The 20,967-nt window shown below is 53.1% G+C and overlaps 1 protein-coding gene across 1 annotated transcript in view; it reads right to left on the minus strand.

The window, feature by feature from the left end:
- LOC122372432 (inactive tyrosine-protein kinase 7-like) overlaps positions 1–20,967 on the minus strand; it is a 52,735-nt gene that overhangs the window by 6,536 nt on the left and 25,232 nt on the right. Inside the window, exons 3-8 of the mRNA XM_043349584.1 lie at positions 9,953–10,240; positions 5,315–5,456; positions 2,279–2,418; positions 1,633–1,805; positions 1,177–1,291; positions 365–513 (exon numbers count right to left, since the gene is read on the minus strand). Of these exons, the coding sequence (XP_043205519.1) occupies positions 365–513; positions 1,177–1,291; positions 1,633–1,805; positions 2,279–2,418; positions 5,315–5,456; positions 9,953–10,240 (1,007 nt within the window). The remainder of the gene's footprint in view (positions 1–364; positions 514–1,176; positions 1,292–1,632; positions 1,806–2,278; positions 2,419–5,314; positions 5,457–9,952; positions 10,241–20,967) is intronic.

The raw sequence follows: 20,967 nt of genomic DNA on the forward strand, positions 1-20,967 counted from the left end.
CACAGCGGTCAATCAAAGTATCACAGAGGTCAGTCAGGGTACCTGAGGTCAGTCAGGGTACCTGAGGTCAGTCAGGGTATCTGAGGTCAGTCAGGGTATCTGAGGTCAGTCAAGGTATCTGAGGTCAGTCAAGGTATCTGAGGTCAGCCAGGGCACCCGAAGACAGCCAGGGTAGAAGAGGCCAGTCTGGGTAACAGAGGTCACTTAGAGTATCGCAGAGTTCAGACAAGGCACCTGGGTCAGTCAGGGTCAGTCTAGATAAAGGTTAAGGCCAGAGAGGGTACCATAGATCAGTCAGGGCACCTGAGGTCTGTCTGGCTGATAATGGACCACCAGGTCAGCCCACTGAGTCCTCTCCCCATACCTTGCTGGGCGTGCTGACCGGTTGGCCGTCCTTCAGCCAGGTGACGGTGGCGAAGCGTCGCTGCAGGTCCCTGAATAGGCAGCTGAGTTCAGCAGGACGACCCTCCTCGGTGATGACGTTAGACGGCCCCGCCGCCAGTTCCGGGGGAGCTGTGAGACAGTCAGAACACATTACTTAGTAGGGGAAGTAGGCGGCCACAGACAGAAATTCATGGCCCAGAAACCCTGGATAAGGGTCGATTCAGCATGTGAGGATCTACAGACCAGTTGGGGACGCATTTGGTTCGAGTGATCGATGATTGCGTTTCGTTGATACCCAAAGATACAGGTATTCTATCGTGGAAGTCTTGGGATGCCAAAGAGTCGCCAACACGTGGCTTCTACGATCGCCATCCAATGCGACTGTTTGTGGAAAATCCAAAGCATTGTATACAACTGCACTATAGCACTAAACATTTACCCTCTTGCCTGCAAGCACGTTTCCCAGCAATCTGACAAAACATGGTACAAAAGAAGCATATAAAAAGCTGCACAGTCACACGACAGACATATGGCATACATCACATACCTACCAAGAACTGGGTCAAGTACCGTCGCCACCGTCGCCACCAAGCCTTTGCCTTGTGAAGGCCACAGGACAGATCCCACACAGTGACGACATCCACAGCCCTCAACGATCTCTCATGGAGTGCACCGCACCCAACCGTCTTCCCCAGTCCCCGTCACTTACCCAGCCATCTCTCTAGATCCGCTTCACTGGGAGAAGTATTAGCCCTAGATGATGGACGATTCTTCGACCTTGTCACCACTGACCTGTGACGAGCACCTGAACCTGCAGGCTGCTGGTGCCGGACAGGTTCTCGGCCACGCAGCTGTAGTTTCCCGAGTGGCTCTGACGGGCCAGGTCCAGGGACAGAACGGCCGGCTCCTGCCGATGAGCACACGTCCGGTCAGAATATATTCTGAATATTCTGAATAAATTCTGACTAACGCTATAGCGTTAGCCATTATGAGGAAGGCCAGGGATCCGAAAAGGACGAGTGCAAATGACAGCGACATAAAAGAGGACAAAAACACAAGTTGATTCAGTCCTTACTTACGGTTGCAGCAGGAACTCCGCTAGACTAAATACATTCAATAACACCGATAGCCAAAGGACTCTAAATATGTCGAGGAAAAATCAACCTGCGGATAAAACATCAATATCCCTGCCCCGTTGGTCACATGTTGAGCCCTGTGTGACCCCGTTCAGCCTTATCCCCTGCCTACCTTGCGCGGTTTTCCGAGCACGGCTCCGTCGGGAGCCTCCCACCAGACGGCAGTCGGGGGCCGGCCCTCGGGCGGCAGACAGCTCAGCTGGAACGGGCGGCCCGCCGGCACCACGTACAGCTGGGGCAGCGGCGGCGGCGGCTCCACCGAGCGGGCAGTCAGCGGCTCCAGGTCTGCCGGAGGGCGGAGGGCAGGTCAGTTTAGTCACGGCCTGTTAGAGCACAGCTGATTGGGTCATTGTATAGGTCAGGTCATGTCTGATTAGACCACGGAGCGAGAAGTCACAGCTGATGAGGTCATGGCTGGTCAGGTCATGGCTGGTGAGGTCATTGTAGGCCAGGTCACGCTGGTGAGGTCATGGAAGGTCAGGTCACGGCTGGTAAGATCATGGCAGGTTGGATCACGGTTGGTGAGATCAGATGGTAAGGCAATATCAAATTAAACAGTCCCGATGGCGCGGGCATACCGACAAGGGTCAGGTCGTCCAGCCCCAGGGGCAAATGTTCAATCAGCTGCCCACTCCCCTCTGTGTGCGGGTCACTCACAGGCCAGTATGAGCTGGGTGCTGTAGGTCTGTGGGTTGGCCTCGTTCACTGTCCGTCCCCCCCCCCCCCCAGGGTCACTCACAGGGGTCCTGGTCACTCACAGGCCAGTACGAGCTGCGCGCTGTAGGTCTGCGGGTTGGCCTCGTTCGCCGACTGTCGCCCGACGCAGTGGTACCAACCGACGTCTGCCTCAGAGACGTCCGACACCAGCAGCGTACCGTTGGACAGTACCGTGTACTTCCTGCCGGCGGTACATGGGGGTACAGCGGTCAGACGAGGGTACTGGGGTACATCAGAACAGAGCACAGTTGGACAGCACCCTGTAACTACTTCCTGCCGGCGGTACAGGGGGTACAGAGGTCAGACAGGAGTACGTGGGTACGACACAGAGTGGGGTACAGAGAACGTCAGAGCAGAGTGCCATTAGATAGCACTGTTTACTTCTTCTCGAAGGGTACAGACAGGGTATGGGGGTCGACCAGAACTATGTACAGGACATCTTGCGAGTCGGAATGTTTCCTCGATGATAGTTTCTCTCCTTTACATCTGCTTCCTCCTCAACTGATGGGTTCCGGCTCATTGAGAGTTATCAGTCTCGATTGGTTCCAATGGGCGATAACTAGTGATAAGTGGTATATCAACAGGTTCATCCGACTGCAGACTGAGCGTAGACAGCGTGTCGATAGGGTTTCTCTGTTCTTGAAGGTACAGTGACCACTGTGCCGACCAGTGACTGTTGATGCCGGTTAAAGCACTGGGTAAAGCCAGTGACCACCACTGCCGGCCGGGGCAGTGACCGGTGACCGCTAGCAGTGACTGCTGACCCCTGATACCGACCAGTGACCCGTGCTGCAGGGGAACAGACCAGAGCACGGCAGCCCAGTCCGCGTCCCTCGTATTTCCCGCTGTGGTGACACCCATGTCCCCGGCATGCGGGAGGCCGCCGCACGCGAGGCCCCCGTCCGTCCATCGAGCCAGACGGAGCTGTGAGCCCCCGGTGAGCTGCTCCCGTCCAATATCATTTAACTAAGGCGTCAACTGTTGACTGAAGCTGTCTCGATGCTGCCTCTTGCTTATTGCTCTAGTCATCTTTTACTTCAGCTGTCCTTTGCTCAAGCTGTTTTCGCTCGCTGCTGCGCGCAAACAGCTTGAGCTGTCGTCATTCTGCAGACGCTGTAGACTGACTCACGGTCTTAGCAACGATCGCGTCCAACCCCAACGCACTTAGCTATTCGAAACGAGGTAGTTAGGTCAGGTAAGGAAATGCTTCCGGCCACTGCAAGGCTAACTGACTTGGCCTGCATCAACAACATCACAGAATGGTTGAGACTTGGGGTAGCTGAGCTGAGCTGGGTGAGTACAACAATTGGTAGCGATCAGAACACGATGTTGTTGAGGTTCATCTGCTCTGTTTTAGCATACCCAAGAGCGGTCCTCACGCGCAGCAAAAGCAGTAGTTCTGAACGATAAACGCAAATGCGATCCTTAGAGATAAAACTTAGAACGTTTCTCAATCGGAGCATACACAGGCTGATGTGAGATGTAATGAGTAAGACATACGTTTAACGCATGACAGAACCTAAACTACATAATCGTGTTAGGCCTAATTCCTAAATGTATAACGAGAGTCAGTCTCTGCCATAGACTGCCAGGATCCTATGGCAGAGGCTCCTGACACGGACGACTGAGCTTGGCAGCCGTCCGTGCCAAGCTCCATTTCAACTCGAAGCTCACAATGCCCTGGCATGAGGAAACATGTCCTTTTGCACTGCGGGACGTGGGCTGCGCACATAGCATACCGCTGTTCCACGTAAAAGCGTTCTAAACTGAACACGCAGTGCTTCTGTTGAGACCATGCCTGAGGCAGGTCAATTAGACAAACGAAATGTCACGAACGTGATACGAATACCGAACTCTTTTGATCAATTCAACGCTGCAGCAGCCTGCTTCATTCAGATGCGATTTTATAGTGGCGTATAGGAGATGCAAAATCAATACGGTTCTAATTAGCCGTTTTCACGACGGGCTATCCGGCGAGTGCGCCTAATTTGACCAAATCTGCATCTAATATCTTTTACTGCAAATATCTTTATTTTATGAATTTATTTCAGCGTTTTAATCGATGATACTCTCTGATAATATGACAAAACAGGCATATAAGCAATTAGTGCAACCCTAGCTGATAGCTACTAAGAGATACACTGAACCTAATTTGACCAAATCTGCAGCTAATCTGCACCAAATGCGTACCAGATGGCCGTCGTGAAAACGGCTAATACCACTCAGGCAGTGTTCAGGCCTGAGTGTTCTAGCCTAGCCTGGCTCACGCCTGAAGTTCGATGGATTTAAAGGGGAGAAGCGCCAAGTGAGGTCCAATGCCTGCAATTGAGTTTGGAAGTCTAGCAATCACTATAAGATGATGTAATCAATCATATCCAGCCTCAGGGAGCAGGGTAAGAAGTGAAGTGGGCGGGATAAATTCGAAGACGACCGCTCTTGTAAATGCGAGGGCATCATCAAAGGCAAATAAACGAAACAAGTCCGCAAAGTCCATGCTCCTTACAAAGCGTCATATCTAAAATGCCGCACGATCGCACACCGTATGAAGAGCATTTCGTGACATAAACATTTATGATCTGATTCCGTGGAGCCCAATCCAATTCCAGTCGGCGTTATCGCCTGTTATCGGCCTTAATCGCGCAGACTTACAAACCTTTACCCGGTACTGATTCTCGGAAAGCTGGACAGATGTCGGTGTCTGAAGCTGTCACATGTACGCCCATGAGTGAATGTTTTTCTGTTCGATGAAATGTCCCACACCATTTGCTGACATTAATCAGATGTCGGGGCTGTGTGATCGGTGGTAGTAGAACATCATCTATACACAAACACTGTTCTTTGATGTACTATCGACAAAGTTTATGCCGAAAATCTGAGTCTTTGATAATAAAGTAATAATTTGTATTACTGTTGACCTAGCGCAGGATTACAACAAGGGGCGTATTAATTGTGCCGAGGGCGCGTTTACTGATAAGCTAAGTTATGATTCTCCTACCCAAAAATAAAAAAGGCATATCACAATTGAAAAAAGATTGATGCATGAGCACAACAAAATAATGACGTCACCACGCACTCACCCCGATGACGTCAGTGGTCCTCGGTCCCCGAAGAACCACTCGGTGGTCTCGGCGTTCCGGTACTGGCATCTGAAGGTGGCCGTGGTCCCGCGGCGGACCAGCTGGTCCCGCGGGACCGTGGTCACCTGCGGCGCGTCAGGACCTGCGGCAGGGACCGGCGGACCATCAGCGAGGGGGCAAATTGCAAAGCATGGCCACTGGCAGGTCCAGCCGCGGCTGAAAAGGGGGAGACCCGAGTTGCCAAAGGTGGGGCCAACCCAACAATGGTCTGGCGTCACATTTGTCCACACATCATGTCCCATATGTAGGCGTCGTAATTATAAGACGACACCTAAAAAATCACAGAGCGACCAAAAAGAAATAACATCATTGTGTCGTATGCAGTTGCACACCTGCTGCAGGGCTGGTAGGTGGCAATGCAATAGGACAAAAGTAACGAAATGTCAATGTTCTCGCATAAGCATAGTTCAATACCTAAACTTGCGTGTATTTCGATGACAAAATTCGAAAGCTCGAAAAGATAACAAATAACTAACGGACGCCCACAGTACCATGACTTGTGAATGCGTGTCAGGGAGCTCGTTTATTTATTCACGCAACGACTGTTGATAGTAGCGGTAGCGTCTGTTCCGTGACGGTCGCTGCCACCAGTGTGACCTCTGACCCCGGTCATCGCCCCTTCCCGGAGGGTGTGAAATTCATATAATATCTATACGATCACGGCATAAGTGAACTTAAAGAACGCTGTCGTCATCGAGGAGAATACGAGTAATGAGCCGTCTGATTTCATGCCTGAATCTACTGTGCCTGCAGTTCCACTATGCCGGTTCCACTGTGCCTGGTTCCATTGTCAGTCTTCTGGTTCCAGAGTGAGCGCCCGGCTTCCCGCAGCGCTGGGCGGTGGTGATTGATGAGGCAGCCCCCGCTCGGTGGGTGGAGGGGCGCCTGGTCGGTCTCAGATCGGGGACAGCGTGACTGAGACCAGCGGGACGGCGGGACATAGAGACCAGCAGGGACAATGTAACCAGAGACCAGCGGGGCCAAGGACCAGCGGGACGGCGGGAACAGCGACCAGCAGGGATAACGTAACCAGTAAAACGCCTTTTGGGCGACCAACGGAGCGAGCGAGAGGATGGGCCTTGCACGTGCGAAATTGCGAGGGGGTACCTCCAACTAATTTGTGCACTGCACCCTACTAACCGGTCTTTAGCGATGTGCCAAATTTCAGCGCATTCGGCCTAGCCGTTCTCGAGATCTGGAAGCGGCACACTGCACGTGCGCACGTGCAGGCGGGGTCCAAACTGACTTTTGCACGGCACCCTACCTGGTCCCCAACCGTGTACCAAATTTGAGCGCAATCGGCCCAGCCGTTCTCGAGATCTGGGAGCGCCCCCTGCACGTGCGCACGTGCTGTAGCACCCCAACATTAACACATGCAGATGAATTATCTGATGGAGACCTAACTGTGTACCGAGTTTCAATTCAATCGGCCCAACCGTTGTGCCGTTATTGAGGTTGCAATTTTGGGGGTTCTTATAAAATGTCCAACTTTACCACGCGCCACGTGCGGTGGTTGGCAAGAACGCATGGTGGCCATCACACCACAGAACTTTTACGTCCAAGTGACATTCAGTAAAGAAGACCGCTTGTCAATCGGGTGTCCCGTTCCTAAGATATTAGCTTTTGAAGAGCGTCCCCACGGCCGGCCGGCCGGCCGCTCATACTCAGGATTTTCCCAGTATGAGACTCCGCTCGCTTCGCTCGCTCCGTAACCAGAGACCAGCGGGACCAGAGACCAGCGGGACCAAGGACTAGCGGGGACAGCGTGACCAGGGACCAGCGGAGATAGAGGCTGTCAGGGACCAGGAGGGACAGCGACTGTCAGAGACCAGCCTCCCGCCCGCTTCGCCCGCGCTGTTAAAGCCGCAATCGTGGACGATGAATCAGCACATCGTCGCTGACCAATAGGATAGGGGTGGGTAAAAGCGATGAGGCTGTCCTGAGAGTGTTTTGTCCTTGTTTTGACGTGAGTGAATGTGCAACTGTTTTGAATGATTAGATTAGCAACCGCGGATACGGATTCTGAGCAGTAATCGCCACGCACTTTGTATGTGGATCGCTCTTAAATGTAAATACAAATACAATACAAATACAAATAGGGAGCAAATAGCAATGACTGTCAGCAGGGTCAGCGGGGACATGGCGACGGCCAGAAACCAGCGACGGCCAGCGGAAACAGTGCTGACCAGAAACGCCGCCCTGCTGACCGACAACTCTAATGTACTATACCATTTAATCTGAGTCATTTGCTCACTAAGATCTCAGCTCAGCTCACCGCAAGGCGCAAACCCAGCTCAACAGAGTTCGGCGACACCGCCGAGCTTCTCAGTGGACCGTGACTGAGCCATCAGCTGCCAATGTGTGATATGCTCCACCACATGCTGATGAGTGGAGATGTTTGATAATATCATCTTGTTTGCTCGGCTATCGCGCAAATAAGATTGTTGACCTTCGTAGCTGATCAACGATGCCAAACAGATAGTTAGCACATTACCTATTATGTATCGTTAAGCACCAATCGATGAGTAGACGCACTCTCATCGTACGTCAACACCGAAAAACATATACATAAAGGTATATGCACACTACGAATTGGTGCGGAATGGTGCGGAATGGTGCGGTATTTGACTTATGCTTAGGAAATTCAAACCAAATTTCCGGAACATGGCTTGAAAACGTCGCTTTTATATTTTATATTCCGCTCACCGAACCTTCTAAGTGCACACCTACGGATTTCATAAGTCGTAAAAATCTGACAAGCCGATCTACAGCACGCGACAAGACAAAAGTACGCGTCAGAACAGTGGCATACAAAGCATTTTTAGTTCACCTGAATAATCCACAAAATGCTAATCACAAGCACCTGTCATTATCTGATCGGATGACTGCACGGACATTCCCTTGGCCTGCACGATACGTGCAGAGCGCCTTGCTACATGAGCATACCGTCACCCTCAAACTCTGACAGAAAACGCTTCATAAGTGAAAACATGACCGAGATTTATCGTTCATTGGTAACGGGCCGAGTGGACAATGGGCGATGGTTTGGGCTGCCCGGCGGGCGGCGGACAGCCCGGTCCGCAGGTGGCGTTTGGCGCCGCTGCCGTGTTGAGTCGTGTCGGTTCGTTAGGTGGCGACGTGGGCAGTCGCGGTCGTCAGCCCATCCGGTGCATTAATTACCGGGAGGAGCGGCGCGCCACTGTGTCACGAGGCAGTTAATCACGCCGCCAGCACCGGCCGACGACAGAACGGAGTACGGCGCCGAGCGACTTTTACAGTCGGTTAGACTGTCACAGACTGTCACTGAGCGACTGTGACAGTCTGACCGAGCGACTAACACTCTGTCGTCACAGACTGTCACCGAGTGACGGTCACATATTGTTAGCGGTTATGTCATACTCGTAGAGCGACTTCGTCGCGAGACTGTCGATTGCCATCATGCATGATTGTCACCGGGCGACTGTTCTGTTGTCAAGAAACTGATATTGAAAGACTGTTACTGTCACCTTTGACACACGTCACGTCGGTCAGTGACACCAAAGCTGTGTGTGAATTGTCACAGATCCGTGCGCCCGCTTAGCCTTTGGTTCATTTGTCAGCTCTGTGGGGACGGAATATTTTGACAAAGTCCTAAATAGATTCCGAGGCGGCACTTTGCCGCACTGCAGATCAATTGACCGTAGATAGATGCCACCTGCATTGATTGGCAACCAAAGCACCTCATGAACAAGAAAAGGTGTAATATTTTATATTTAAGAGTTCATCGAGTAGCACGCAATTGGGGTGAAATTATTCGCAAACCGATATCTTAATCATTCACATAAAACGCTACTTTGTTCACGTTGGCATATCGAGCCTTACTTTGTTAAAGACATTCAGCTCATCGAAGATTCATTACCTGCGGCCAGCGACACGGCCGTTGGATCGGTTTCTAAACGCCGTCCTGTCAGACCTGCCTATAACACGACGACGCGTGTTCGAGCCGCCCCAAAGGCAGGCCGTTCCGCGAACCCCGCCCGCGACAGGGCAGAGCTTACGGCTGCTCGTGGCCGGGGCTAGCTCATCCATCGGGCAGAACATGAGTGGCACCGACACCCGTCTTGTAGCGCGCCCTTCGACGGCCCGATACGCCCTCCATGCACTGACATGTTCTGCATTTAGTGGGCCTACAGTGGCGGATTATCGATGAGAGGCTGAGGCATTTGAACGTCTTTAGGAGGCGTGCATTGGATCAAAGCGGCGTGCATTCATTGGCAGACGATTGGCACCCGTTACAAAACGACGGATGTCGGTGCTGTATATAATTACAATTTGATGGCTGCGTTCAACATTTAACGTTTAGTTAGGGATTTGGTTGATGAATAATGCAATGCCAGGGAAGTTCATCGGATCCGTTCTCTGTTCGTAGAATCAGTTCTTACCTGAGTGCATGTATTGAATCGAAAAAGAGCAAGAAGCTAAAAAAAATGTCATACCCATTACCCAAGAGCAGTATTATTTGGTTGCTTAAATACCATATAAACTTCACTGGGCAGTGCTTTCCCAGTGAGGACCTTCATTTGATGACGTCATACTCACCGGGCACGATGAGCGGGAAAGTGACGTCACTGTGCGCGCTGCCAGCGACGTTTGTGGCGCGGCACGAGTAGACGCCGTTGTCGGCCGGCCGGACGGCGCTCAGCTGAAGACGTTTGTTGCGCAGCGCACGGCGCGGTGCTCGTGTCAGTCGCACGCCGTTGCGGAACCACTGGTAAGTGACGTCACCGGATCCGTCGGCGCGGCAGCGCAGTGTGACGTCAGCGCCGGGCACGATGGCCGCCGGCGAGGAGGGCGACTGCAGCTGGACGCGGGTCGACGGGTCCATCCCTGAGGGAAGAGACGGTGGCAGCGGTGTGAGAGGCGTGACCCTGATGGTGAGCGAGCGGTCACCGAGGTCAGCGACCACCGGAACACTCAATAAAAGCAAAGGTAGAACTCTGTATTCTGATAGTAGCTTTATGAATGCATTCGCTTCATTTGAGCGGTTCAAAACGACGGAATAACGACGGTCGACAAACACCTAACTGCTAAGGTACTCATTCCTTAAAAAAACCTAAATCGCACTTTCATCTAATCACGGCCCTTGGTGACACGGGTTTGCCGGACCAGAGGGAGGCATTCAGCTGACACGGGTCACGGGGTCGGGGGTCAGCCATGGTGCGGGACGGTACAGGGGAGGGGCGACGGTGCGGGCCTTTGAAGGCACCCCGCCGCTGGCGGAGATTGAAAAGTTGCGAGGTCCGCCCCCAAACAGGAAATGGCACTAGCCGTCCCGGTGTGATGTGGATTGGAAGCAATCCCGGGTTGTGACTGGATGGCGTTGCTGTCAGGCCGGGGTTCCGGTGCAAAAGCGACGACGATTTCTAATCTGGATAGACTCCATTGCAGATGTCTGGAATCTAATGGAAACATTAAATCACCGCCTCCGAAAACTCAGAAAACCAGACTATCGGTGCTGATATCAGGATCAGAATCCGGGGCTGCCGAATTTGCTGCATTTGGCTCAATCGCTTTATACTCCCACGCTATGAAACGATAGCTTCAGCAGGCTCCATTACACGGGCGGACAGCTCAAATGGCCGTCTGTTACACCCTATGCTGTCCCCGCATAAGTGTCCCTGCGGTGCACTCTGGCTCTTTGATCGCAGCGCACAGGTGCTGGGTCAACAAACACTCACAGCCGGCCGGTATCGAACCCCACCGTGCGCCATTAGGGCTCAGCTGAGTACACAGCGCCAAGAAGTGGCCTCCAATGACGACCGCCGCCGTATCTCGGCCACCAATTTATGGCCCAAATGGAATCACTGTTTGACGTCATTGGATCAAACGGCGCCGCCGAAATCACACCGGCGATAAACGGTGTGAACGAGCCTTTATCAAGAGCCTGTCCACATTCGATAACTGCGGTGTTTGCAATGTGTGCACTTGTAAATGGTTGTCGCCGAAAGCAGCCAGAAGACCAAAGGCGGCGGTTCCCAATAGCCCGAGCACAGCGGGGGGACACTAGCGTTCCCGGCAGCACGGCGGGGCAGTCAAATGATTCATGCAAATTTCATTAGCGGGTAGTCGTAAATAAGGCACACGGTCCGGAAAGCCACAGAACGGCGCGGTTTTCATTAACTAGCGGCGGATAGTAAAACGGCAATAAAAAGTATACATGGCTCGGCCAGCTGTGCTGGGCACGGTGATAGTATTAGACGGCCACAGGGGCGACTGTCGACCCCACCAGTGCATCACCCGGCCCGCATAGGCCAGCGTCGGTTTGTCCACAGGGTTCAGTGCTGGGCCCACCATTGGACCTTTGCACATGAGTCAGCTCTTCAACAGTGGCCACCTGTGAGACGCACAGCCAGACGGTATAGAGCCAAGAGACGGCTGAATGTGTTCAGGTGCTCGCGGTATCTTCGGATGGTTAGGGGAAAACATCGTAATTTCCTCGTAAATAAATACAAATGTGCTAATACTGTGAGCTAAATGTATCAACTGTAAACGGTTTTGCATTGCAGGAGCATAGACAAACGGCCACCCAAACGATTTGATTATATATGTGCACGTACTTACATTCGCAAAGCCGGACACATGTGCATTGCATTGCGCATTGTGCATGCGACCGTTTCGCGTTGGCATATCACCTGCTTGAATACGCGATGGCCAATGATAGTGATGACTGGTCGATTTACTATCACATAAATGCCTTACAAATAGCGATATCGGATGCAGTGAGACAGTGCGACGAGCGGAGGGGGCTCGCTAGGCGCAGCCTAGCATTATACTCGTGCAAGTAGAAAAGGCCGGCACAGATCTCGCTCAAAACGGTGCGTGATCATTAGATCAATTCTAGTGGAGCGGATGGTTTTTCAAAGCAAATTCGGTCCGTATTGTCCGAAATAATTGCATGCAGAAGCATCAGACGATGAATTTTGGTAAACGAAGAAAAGAGACTGCCCCATACGCGATCGTCATCAGTCAGAGTTCGTATACCCTCGTATACCTACCCAAGAGACCACTCCTAGTTAACCACCTCAATCGCTGGACCCCTCTCTTTTCGGTCCTCTCCTTTAGGCCCTCTATTTTAGGGACTTGTCTTCGCTGCGTGCGACCTTCCCTGTCGCTCCTCGTCTGTCTCAGGGTGGTCGGCCGTCAGAACACGCTCCGGCGAGCACTCCCCCGTCGACAGATACCCCTCCCCTCCCCGCTGACAGCTCGTCGAGCGCCCACCCGACCGTTTTTGTTCGCCGGCGTCTGTCGGCGCGGTGGCAAATAAATTACACAGAGCTACGCACAGTGCAGCTAGCCCCGATCCTTCAGTACAAGGCGGTGCGTTACATCACATCACACATATCACAGCACATGCACCACATACCATGGTACGGCTCCCCCTGCTAGCAGCACAGCCAGGCAGACGCATACCATCGCTTGCCACCGACCGCGCTCGCTCGGGCTGCGATGGCCTCTTTAATCGCGGCACCCCGATGGGCCCGGCGAATCCATCACAGATTGGCGCGGCTGAAACCTAATCCAATTTATTTCTCGCCGCTCGGCAGCGGGAGCTCGCCGGCTCCGCAAATAATGCCGCGGGCTGCGCGCAGCGCGCTCACCAGCTGCAGAGGGACAGCCGGCACCCCACCGGGCCGAGGCGGCTACAGCTCAGTGAAACAGCCGCGCCAGTTACAGACGAGCCGATTAGCATCTGCGGACGGCGGCCGCCGCTGCAGACCCAGAGATGCGCCGTCGTTAAACGGCCGGTAACGGCCCTTAGCGTAATGGGTGCCGGACTGAGTGTCGTACAGGGTCGTACTCAGAGTGTCTGACACTCCCGATAGAGTGCAGCGCAATGCTAAAGTGCACTTGGACAAAGCCGAGTGTTAATGCCAGCGACGGAACAAACGTCTGCAGTGCGGTGGTGCTAAACTCAGATAAGTGTATCATGAATCGTGGTGTTAGAAGATGCGGAGTGGCAGAGGCAACATCTGTCGAACGGCGAGAGGCATGGGCTTCAAATGCAAACATGCGACATGGTGTAACTCTCTTCGCCGCGACCAGTCCACTGACAGCGCACTCCATACGGCACATGATCAAATCCTGTGTTCACCTGTTTTGATGAAAAATTTCCGACCCGCCGTACCAGAAATGCAATGGTGCTTTTATGCATTCCAAAGCAGAAGGAAGTCATATATCGCGGTATCGTCAAATGAAAATAAATCCGGTCCCATTTCGTCCTCAGAAGATCTGCCAGAAAATGCTGGACCAAATGTCATCAGTTTATGCAAATACATCGCTGATTAGATGGGCTTCTGAAAACAGAAGCCTTTGCCGAAAATTTGATTCGTAAGTGTGACTCAGTTCTTGATGAGAGTTAATGGATTACGGGAAGTTCAGATTCTTGGGAAATAAAAAAAATGTAATAAAAATAAAGTCAATGAAGCCCAGATTCAATGTCAATTACAAATCTCAAGGATGTTGTTGAGGGAACCTTTTGCCCTTGCCAAAGTCGTCTCTTCACAAAGCTAAAGATTTGCAATAAATCTATAACTATTGGCAGTGTCATCAGATAATAACAGTCACCACGACCGATGATAAAAGAACGCGGCATGGTGTCTGCCGGAAATGCTGAGGATGGAACGCCAGCAGACTGATCCGGCGCGCTGCCGGCTGGGTGGGCGGCAATCACCGTCCTCCGGGGGAGTGGCGGTCATCCACCCCGCCCGGCGACCCCCGCTGGCCGCCCCAGGGCCCCGGCGGGGTCCCAGCGGGCCCACTGGACGACCTGCTGGGCCCACAACCAGAGCCGCATACGCCCGCCTGTTCAGACTAGCCGCCACAGCGGGAGAGCCGGCCGAGGCGGCCGACCGCTGCGAGCCGGCGGAACTGGCAGAAAGGAACCATCGGCCGCGCACATCAGCGATTGGGGCGGATCCGATCGGCGGCAACATCAAAGAGAACAATATTAATTCGCGGCACACATACACCAGGATGTTCAGTGTGAATAGAACAGCAGGGCCTCGCCGTTTGCTGTTGATTCGCCAGACGTTGGTTGACGTGAGGGAAGTAAAGGGCGGTCCATACTGGACGTCGCGCGCGCAAACCCGACAGCGGACGCGTGCAGCTGCCACTGTGCAATGTGCATGCCATGTGAACCGGGTGCCGTCTGACAGTCCGCATAGTTCGCCGGCAGCTGGGCCAGCTCGCTGTCTCGCCAGCATTCCTCGAGCTGTCAGGCACGCGCCTCAGTGCGGCGGACCACCCGCGCACCTCGATCCACCCCGCGTGAGAAGGAAAGCGCCCATCGCGTCGGCTCACGGCCCTCCTGGCGCACTGTTTTGGCGCACTCACCGAGCGCAGACGTCCCGCTAACTGCAGCGGGGTGAACTTTAGGCGGTACCGCTAACAGGGCTCGCAGAGTTGTCTGTCCAGAGAGCAGGTGCAGCTCGTGCCAGACTGTTAGCACCGCCCGGGGCCGGGTTTATCGGGGCGCGGTCAGAGCGGAGGCGGCCAATTCGGCGCGCCAGTTACACCCTCGGTGAGATGCGTCACAGAAGGGCCGCCTGAGAAATGGGGACAGATATGGGCGCAAATTGGACATACGGCCGCACTTGTTACGGCCGGTGGGTGAAAATGCAAATTGGACGAGCCCGAGGGTCGGCTGCGGAGGCGCGGGTGACGCGGAACACTTTGAGCCGCGCCGCTGGCCCCACACCCCGAACAGATTGACCTTATTAAACTGAACACCTGTTGCCTTTGAACTTTGCTGAAGGCCACCTTAAATTCACGGCATCAATTACATTTTAAAGGAAATACGACGACGTTAATCTTGAAAGTGGGCTTTGGCAGAGGAACGCCAGGGTGCTCCGCTTCAAAAGAAGTGTATGTATCCTTCTATGAGTCACCCACACCTCCATGCAGATAACAAAGGCAACGGCAAAGTTGACAACACCCATGGCCGTGCGCGATTAACACTGCACAGATCGAGCAGTGCAATGCGTTTGTGAGGTCATCTCCACTGCAAGTGATCAAGCGGGAATTAGGTCATGCGAGTTCCTCCCGGCTGTCACATGTCACTGACGACATCTCTTTGATCGGTGACCTGTCGTCACGGCCTGTGACGCGCCAGAGACCCCTGACCCCCCTTCCTGAGCCGATCGGGTGGCTCTTCTCCGCCCGTCGTCACCGGTAAACAAGGTGCCTCGTTATCACCTGGCGCGGCTCAGTCGCGGCAACAAATGGCGCGACGGCCGTTTACGCGCCAACCGACGGCTAATGTGGCGCTAATGCGACACACACGGTGCACCGGCGCGGCTCTGGCCGATGGAGGAGGAGGGAGAGGGGAGGGGAGAGAGGACTGGGGTGGATCTGGCGCAGTCGCGGATTGGGGACCACTGAACACAAAGGGAAGGAGCCGGGAGGTAGGGCGAGGAAAAGAGAGCGTTCCACGTCCAACATAATGCGCACAAATTGAATCCTGCAGTCGGCACGCTTTAGCCTAAAGCTATATAACAACAAACAGCGTTGTAACAGCTTATCACACGATGCGTTCAGGTTTTACACGCTGGTCTCTCAGAACAAACAATGTCCGAGTCAAACGATACCATCACCTGATTTCGACATTCCTTCACGCTGTTTCCCAAACGAGTTTACAGCAATCACACCCATCCAGTTCCACTCGGCGACAAATGACAACCAGTCGCCTCACCACAGCTAAAGGAGCCGCACAGCGCGGACAACCCGCACCTCAGAACACACCGAGCCGCAGTGTCACTTCGGTCGATGACGTCAGCGTCATCGGCTGGAGGCCGTCCGGTCGGTCGGCGCGTTCAGAGAAGACGGTCACACCGGCGCCTCCCGGGACGCGGGTTACCTAAGTGTGGAACTACAAGTCGATTCTAGGGCTCTGATTGGTGACTTTGGTCGGGGGATGACGCTTATAGCATGACGTCACTCGCGTACTTGGCCGGACCAACGGCGCGGCGCAGGCGCGCCGAGCCAACCCAGAGGCTCTCAAACTCAATTGTACAGATCCTGCGCATTGAATGGCGAAACTTCGGCGAGTTCGCTTGAGTTTGGAAGCCCCTGCCAGAGAACTGGAGACGGCCGGATTATTTGCTGGACAGTGGGCAGCGCAGATGGCGATTGACGGTGCCAAAAAGATGATAGGGAAAAAAGGGGTTGAGACTTGAGCAGTGAATTATAAGCCTGTTGCATAGCTGAGTGGTAAATTGTAAAATACTTAAGGTTTGAAGAGATGCAGTGTAGTTTAGCCGACTCAGGGGCATTCTGCCGAGTTATGTAAGGCGGAAGGGTCGCAACTCGCAAGTCGTTTGTTTACATGATTGCCTGATTAAAATGTAAAGCGTACCTAATGTTTAGTTGATAATACAGCGAGGTTGGGCATCTGCTCAATCCATTTCTTCTCTGCAATAGTGCATTCGCCACTGTAATTCATTGTAAGAGGCACTGGGCTGCGCCGCCTGTTAATTATTCCGACACCACCAGTGAATTGTCACAGTCACTCACAACAATACGAATCGTTCAGTCGTGCGCTGGGGGTCCGCCAAGTTTGAGTGTGCTGCAGAATGCAGACTGGACCGCCGAGAATATAACACTTCCGTCTCCCTGGGCGAGCGGCGCATTGGAGCCGAAGGAAACTGCTTCAGTTTTTTTTGTGGGGAAGATACCCATGTTTGAAAATTATGTGCTGGAATGATGCGATAAGGAAAAGGACGGTTTCTTGAATTGAGGGCTGTGGAGAAGAAGCAGATTTTCTCATTTGCTACCCGATACAACGCGAAAAGACGCAAATGTTGCACATTGGGCTTAATAAGTCTAATAAAAGATAAGGGACTTCGTGAATCATGCCTAACTGACCGCGACCCAGTTATTTGCCACTGCAGGTAGGTACTAGGTAGGTAGATACTCTTTTGTAAACAGAGCGTTCCACCAACCCTCGCCAGAAATTCAATCAGCAGTTGCTTATCTTAAAACGTTTGAGTGCACCTAACAACCTTTAAAAATGACGTCCTCCCTTTCAATGGTTCGTTCGAAGACACAAAGCCAGAATCAGCCAAGCAATATCGGAATCCATTGCGCAGTGTGTCGACTGTCGGATGTGCCCATCCACATAGCATAGCACACACTGCTAAATGCAGGTACGCTCACCTACACATTAGGTATTCGAAGGACTTGATAGCTCATACACATGGAAGAAACGCATGAAATGTGATTAATAGCTGCAGCAGAAGTTTGGCGTCCGATGCCTCTTCGCCAAGTTAAGACCATGCCAATCTCGGCCAGTCTGCCGCCGCGCCGGCACTGGCCGTGGTGTGACGTCATCCGGCCGGCTCGGCGCTGGGTAGTTCCACACTTAGGTAACTCGCTCCCGGGACCGGTCAGTATCGCGACGCCATCGGCCGCTCGGCGCGCCCAGACAGCCGGACAACTGGACAACAAAGCGGCCGACCGCCAGGAAAGTGGACGCGCCCGGTGAGAACAGAGAGGCCGGGGTGAGAGCATGGCGGCAGGAGGTGAGAAAAGGAAGAACGGGGTGAGACCAGAGGCCGGGTTGAAAATAGAGAGGCCAGAGGTGGAGCTGGGGGGCACAAAGAACTCCAACTCATTTTTTCCGTCACGCCCAAGTTCCGTGCTTTGTCGATACATCAAAATGGCGATCGATTAATCGATCGATACAAATGAACCACGTTGCTGGCGTTAACATTGAGGCTCCTTCGATGCCTACGTGATTTAGGTTTTTGCAACAGTCATGCCATGTAAAAGCAATCAGAAAACATTCCCTTCGGTCATACCCTTCCACCAAACAAATGATATCCCACCACCCCAACACCATTTCATCAGCGAACTAACACGCTGACATCACTCCTGTGAACGGTTGGCCACCTCTGACTCACGGCACGGTCCCCAGCGCATCGCTCTGCCACGGCCATCGGCGTGTCCCCGAGATAAGGAACATGCCAGCGCGCCCAGGACCTCGGCGGGCAGGCCAGCCCCCGCTGCAGCACGCCGGCTATCTCGTCCTCTCCAAACACGCGGCCAAGGCGACGAGCTCTGTCCCTCGTCTGGACCGTCTCGGAACACTAACGACAATTTATCGCGCGCTCTGTCGCTCCCAGGACGTCGGCGCTCGGCGGCGCCGCAGGCCGCGTCGGGGGGCCGTTTTTCGAGCGTCGCCCGCGGCTCTGTTTACAGATGAAGTGGCCGTCTGCTCGCTGGGGTGTCTTCCGACGGGCGACGTCGCTGGGATGTCTTCCGACGCTGGGTTGTGTCCCGACGCGCCCGGCTGCCTCTTGCCTCACAGGGCGTTCTCACAACTGCTAGTTTGTCTCCCGATCCTAACTTTTTTCTCTTCAGTATGCATAGGCGGCGGAACGGGGAGGGCACCGGGGCACCGTGCCCCCCTTTGATTTTGGCATTTTAACATTAGCCCTATGGGCGTTGCATGGAAAGAATGGGACCAACAGTCGGCAGTACCCCCCTTAATTGAAGGTGCCGCTACCGCCAGTATGCACTCTGTCTCCGCAGGCACTTCGAACTGCTTCAGATATCAATGATTGTCTCCTATACGAAGATCAACAATCAATACGGTGGACCATGGACCAACAATTTTTAGATCTGTCCAAACGGCCACAATATTTAGCTTTCGCTTCGAATCCATTTGTTTTCGAGTCGACGGATGTCGCTTTAGAATGCGTATACGATATGAAAGCTCTACAAATCCTTGCTCTGATTGGTGAGGATGAATGACATAGTCGAACATGGTACGATCTTTGGCCTGTTGAAAAAACACTTCTGAGATTAGAGAACATCTGTCCAATCTTGATCTCCATCTGAGTGGCTTACTGAATCCGGAAATAACCAAATGGGAATTTAAAATAAGCAGTACGACCTCACAGACCTTTGTATGTACATTAATGATGCCCTTCCCGCATAACAAAACAGCGAACGTTCAAAACCGTTATAAATTTTATTTTCATCTTGAATATATAACGATGCCTTTGATGCGTCTCGAGTGACATCACCAAATGTTTGATGGATTTGTTTGCTGTATTAGGTAGGTATTCCAAAGAGAAATTATCGCCCAAACACAGACAGGAATGCGATGTTACGTGCTTGGCGACAAAATGTTGACATCGAACCGTTACCCGACGGCTAGTCATGTTGAAATCCATACCGATTCGTGGCGTAGCGTCGTGACACAAACATAAACTCAGCTGGTAGGTAATTGCTAGACTCTATGGTTCACTTATGAGCTATGCAAACATGAACATTGAACAGGTGCAATCTGCTTATCCTTAATTATGCAATCTGCAATTCATGTGCAATACGCATTACAACGATGATCCAAGCCACATCCCCGTCTCACACCTCATTTACATCTATCAGCGATCAATTCATGGGGGGTGGGCAATGCAGTGCAAGTAGCCCGACCTAATGCATAATTACAATACGCGCCCATTCCGCCCAGGTATAGGGATGTATTTAAACACGGCTCAGTGGGCATGGCCATTGCAGCTAAGGGATAGTGCCCGTTGTGAACTCCGGCTGAATCCACGTCAAGAGTTATTCGCTGGTATTCACAGCAGAAGGTATGCAGTATGCTTTCAAGAGCGGAGAATATACAGCAAGTGTCACCCATGCGTCACGATTGTCACGAGTCTGACACACGCACCGCAAGCGCCGCAGTCGAGACAGACGGTGCGTCGCTCAGCGTCACCGATGCGTCACCATTGTCACGAAATTGACAGGCGCGCCGTGTCCTGCCTGTCAGCCGTCGCAGCCTTCCCCTCGCGCGCACACTCGGTCAGACAGCGCACGTGACGGCGCCGCGCACAAACAGACGCACATGAGACAAAAGCGACGCGCCGCCACGCCGCGGCTAATGATGGCGCACCGGCGGCGTGCCGCGGCGCCATTAAAATGCCACGCGGCGTGAAGCAGTGCGTTGCAGCTGCCGCGCGTCGACGGAGACGCGCCACAAGCGTCGAAGGCCGACCGCAAACGTCGCCGCCGACGAAATGTCGGTCCAGACGATATGAAAGTGGACGCGTCGACGCGGCGGGGTTTAGAGCCGGACCCGGTGAGATGTGGTGCAATGATTCACCCACAAAAATAAAAATACAGCCGGGGAAGAATAGAGGGGGCAGACGAGAGAGAAAGAGAGAGAGAGGGAGAGAGAGAGAGAGAGAGAGAGAGAGAGAGAGAGAGAGAGAGAGAGAGAGAGAGAGAGAGAGAGAGAGAGAGAGAGAGAGAGAGAGAGAGAGAGAGAGAAAGAGAGAGATAGAGCGAGAGAAAGAGAGAGCCAAGTGATGAGAGATAGGCCGAGAGATGACTGATAAGATATGAGGAAGGAGAGAGGGAGAAAGATGAGAGAGAAGAGAGGAGATAGTGAGGTGACAGAGAGATCTCACGAAGGAGGTGGCTCGTCGAAAGATCGGTTATTCGCACTCACATCGCCTGGCAGATGTCGCCACGGCCAATCCGGCGCGCTAAGTCGCCGCAGCAATTTATGATACGCGGCGCCGGTCGGAGGCGGACACTTTGTCACG

Source organism: Amphibalanus amphitrite, unplaced genomic scaffold (assembly GCF_019059575.1).
Source record: "Amphibalanus amphitrite isolate SeventyFive unplaced genomic scaffold, NRLGWU_Aamphi_draft 001359F_arrow, whole genome shotgun sequence".
Lineage (NCBI taxonomy): Eukaryota > Metazoa > Arthropoda > Thecostraca > Balanomorpha > Balanidae > Amphibalanus > Amphibalanus amphitrite.